At 54.6% G+C, this 2398-nt stretch overlaps 1 protein-coding gene across 1 annotated transcript; it reads left to right on the plus strand.

Annotated features, from left to right (window-relative positions):
- On the plus strand, positions 1-2017 carry LOC148801022 (uncharacterized). Its single transcript, XM_088899767.1, has 3 exons — positions 1-805; positions 880-1280; positions 1354-2017. The coding sequence occupies exons 1-3, from the start codon at positions 1-3 to the stop codon at positions 1894-1896; spliced, it is 1749 nt and encodes a 582-aa protein (XP_088755893.1). The 3' UTR covers positions 1897-2017.
- The last annotated feature ends 381 nt before the right edge of the window (positions 2018-2398 follow it).

Raw genomic sequence — 2398 nt, forward strand, 5'->3', positions numbered from 1 at the left:
ATGTCTGGTTTGGAGGGTTCAGATTGTTCAAGTGGGTCTGATGTAGGTTCTACGAACCAGTTTGCGTCCCCCGGTAGTTCAAGTGAGCCCGATGTAGGTCCTGAGGAAGGGGTCGGGCCTACAGCCCGAGGTGCTTCGGGTAGGTCGGCGTCCACCTCCCGTCGTGGCCGGGTTGTAGATCAATTCGGCCCTTCAACTATGACGCCTGAGGAACTTCAAACCCTCGTAGACTACTACGACTTGCCTAGTGAGTACGGTTACTTTATCCCTACGGGCAGCTTCCCTTGGGAACACGGTCCTAATGAGATCGTGATTTTCCGGGAACAGCTCACCGCGGGGCTGCGACTACCCTTCCACCCTCTTCTTGTCGAGGTCCTAAACCACTTTGGTGTGACGGTCGGCCAGCTTCACCCAAACTCTATTAGGAACTTAGTGGGAACGATCTCTTTATTTTGCGACGAGAACCTTCCTCTGGATCTGGAGATTTTCTCTTCCATTTTAATGCTGAAAAAGCAAGTGGATCCCCTTCCTGGGCATAGGCGGGCATACTACCTGTCCCCTCGCCCGGGCTTCAAGCTCTTACACAGACTCCCCAATAAGGTCCCGACATGGAAGCGGGACTATTTCGGGGTGCGAAGTGCGTTGGGGTGGCCGTTTCAGACCGGCTGGGGGATGGCCGCTCCTGATTCCGGCATCACACTTGATGAGGAGACGGCGAAGGGCCTCCGGCAATGGGCGCGGCTTGGGCTGGATTGTCAATGGTATCTGACGGAGGCCAAGCTTATTGCTGCGGGCCTAAGTTCGGGTAGGTTCTTTCCCTAGTGATCCTGTCTTGCTCTTCTTTTACGTGTCTTACTGATGCCGAACTCCTTTTCGCAGGTACAATGAACTCTCGAGGGACCCGAGGTGGGCACTTGTTCGAGGGCATGAAGAGGAGAAAGCGGGTGGCTAAGCGAGCTCGCGCCGAGCCATCCCGGGGTGCGGAGCCCGAGGTGCCGGATTATCCGGCAGAGGAGCCCGAGATGGTTCCTCCTATGCAGGAGCCGGCGGGGGCTCCTTATGCCGAAACCACACACACGGGGGCTCCCGCCTATTCCGAGTCTGCTCATATGCGAGCTAGGCCGTCGGGCTCGGAGGCCCCGGGGGACTTCAGGAGCGTGCTGTCGCCTGTTCATGCTCTTCAACGGAGTAAGGAGGCGATGTTTCCCGAGGAAGTTGCGGCGTGGACCGAGCTCCCTCTGCACCAAGTGGCCTGCCGTGCCGTTACTCATGCCATGGTGGTAAGTGATCCCTTCTTTAGAGCTCGGCTTTTATTCTTTTATTTGTTTCTTTGATCCCGTTTTCCTTTGATAGGTGAACTCTTCCATTCACGCCTTGGCGAACCAGGTGGAGAAATGCTCGAGGCAGGCGCGAGCTGCCGAGGAGGCTGCTCGGACTGCCGAGGAAAATGCTCGTGCTGCTGCTCGCCTTGCGCGGTCTAGGCAGGCGAGGTCTCAGAGGGATGCCGAGGCCATGGGAGTGGTGGTGAAGCGTATGGCGGAAATGAAGCTGGACCTGGAGCACCAGGTCGAGTATCTTCAGGACGATATCAGGGAGAGGACTCAGATCTTCTCTCAAGGCATCGAAGACGCGAAGAAGAAGGCTGTCAGCGATGACATTGCTTCGCCGGATTTCGGTGATCTGATGGTAGACTCCTACAGGAGGGGTTTCAAGCTAAGTCGGTGGATGATCCGGAATACGTACCCCGACCTCGATACCAGCGCCATATCCACTTCGCGCATCACTCAAGAAATGGCTAATGCTACGGATGCCGAACCGGACTCCGAGGGGGAGGCAGGTCCTTCGGGCGTTGTCGAAGTGGCTTCTGATAATGATGAAGTGGCCCCTGGCTTGTGAAATGAAATGTACACCATTTTTTTTTTGAATGTACACATCTATTCTGAAATGAAATGGCTTTTTGTTCATGTACTGGTTGTCCTGTCATCGAGCTATATTTTTTTCCGAACTGACCATTTCGGTCCATCAGTTCGTTTTCTGACATGAAATGTCTTCGGGGTACTTGGTGGCCTATAGGTAGTACCTTCTCAAGTTGACAACGTTCCATGCTCGAGGTACTTGTTTTCCTTCTAGGGTTCCGAGCTCGTATGCTCCCCCACTGAGTGCTTTCTTTACTCTGTAGGGAACTTCCCAGTTCGGTACAAGTTTCCCTACACCGGGTTCAGGCACCATTACCTTACGGAGAACCAGGTCGCCGACGCGGAAGTTCCTCTTTTTTACTCGCGCGTCATAATACCGAGCTACCTTTTGTTGGTAGGCCGCAGTTCGGATGTGTGCGAGGTCTCTCACTTCGTCCAGTAGGTCGAGGTTGGTGCGTAACTCGCCCTCGTTTGTTTGTTAG

Source organism: Nelumbo nucifera, chromosome 3, assembly GCF_055504915.1.
Source record: "Nelumbo nucifera cultivar China Antique chromosome 3, China Antique-T2T, whole genome shotgun sequence".
NCBI classification, from domain to species: Eukaryota; Viridiplantae; Streptophyta; class Magnoliopsida; order Proteales; family Nelumbonaceae; genus Nelumbo; species Nelumbo nucifera.

Bases quoted from the DNA above. Each gene is read 5' to 3' on its own strand.
- LOC148801022 (XM_088899767.1), top strand. From the start codon at position 1: ATGTCTGGTTTGGAGGGTTCAGATTGTTCAAGTGGGTCTGATGTAGGT. The intron at 806-879 runs GTAGGTTCTTTC...TCCTTTTCGCAG, and splicing joins TGCTGCGGGCCTAAGTTCGG to GTACAATGAACTCTCGAGGG. The intron at 1,281-1,353 runs GTAAGTGATCCC...TTCCTTTGATAG, and splicing joins CCGTTACTCATGCCATGGTG to GTGAACTCTTCCATTCACGC.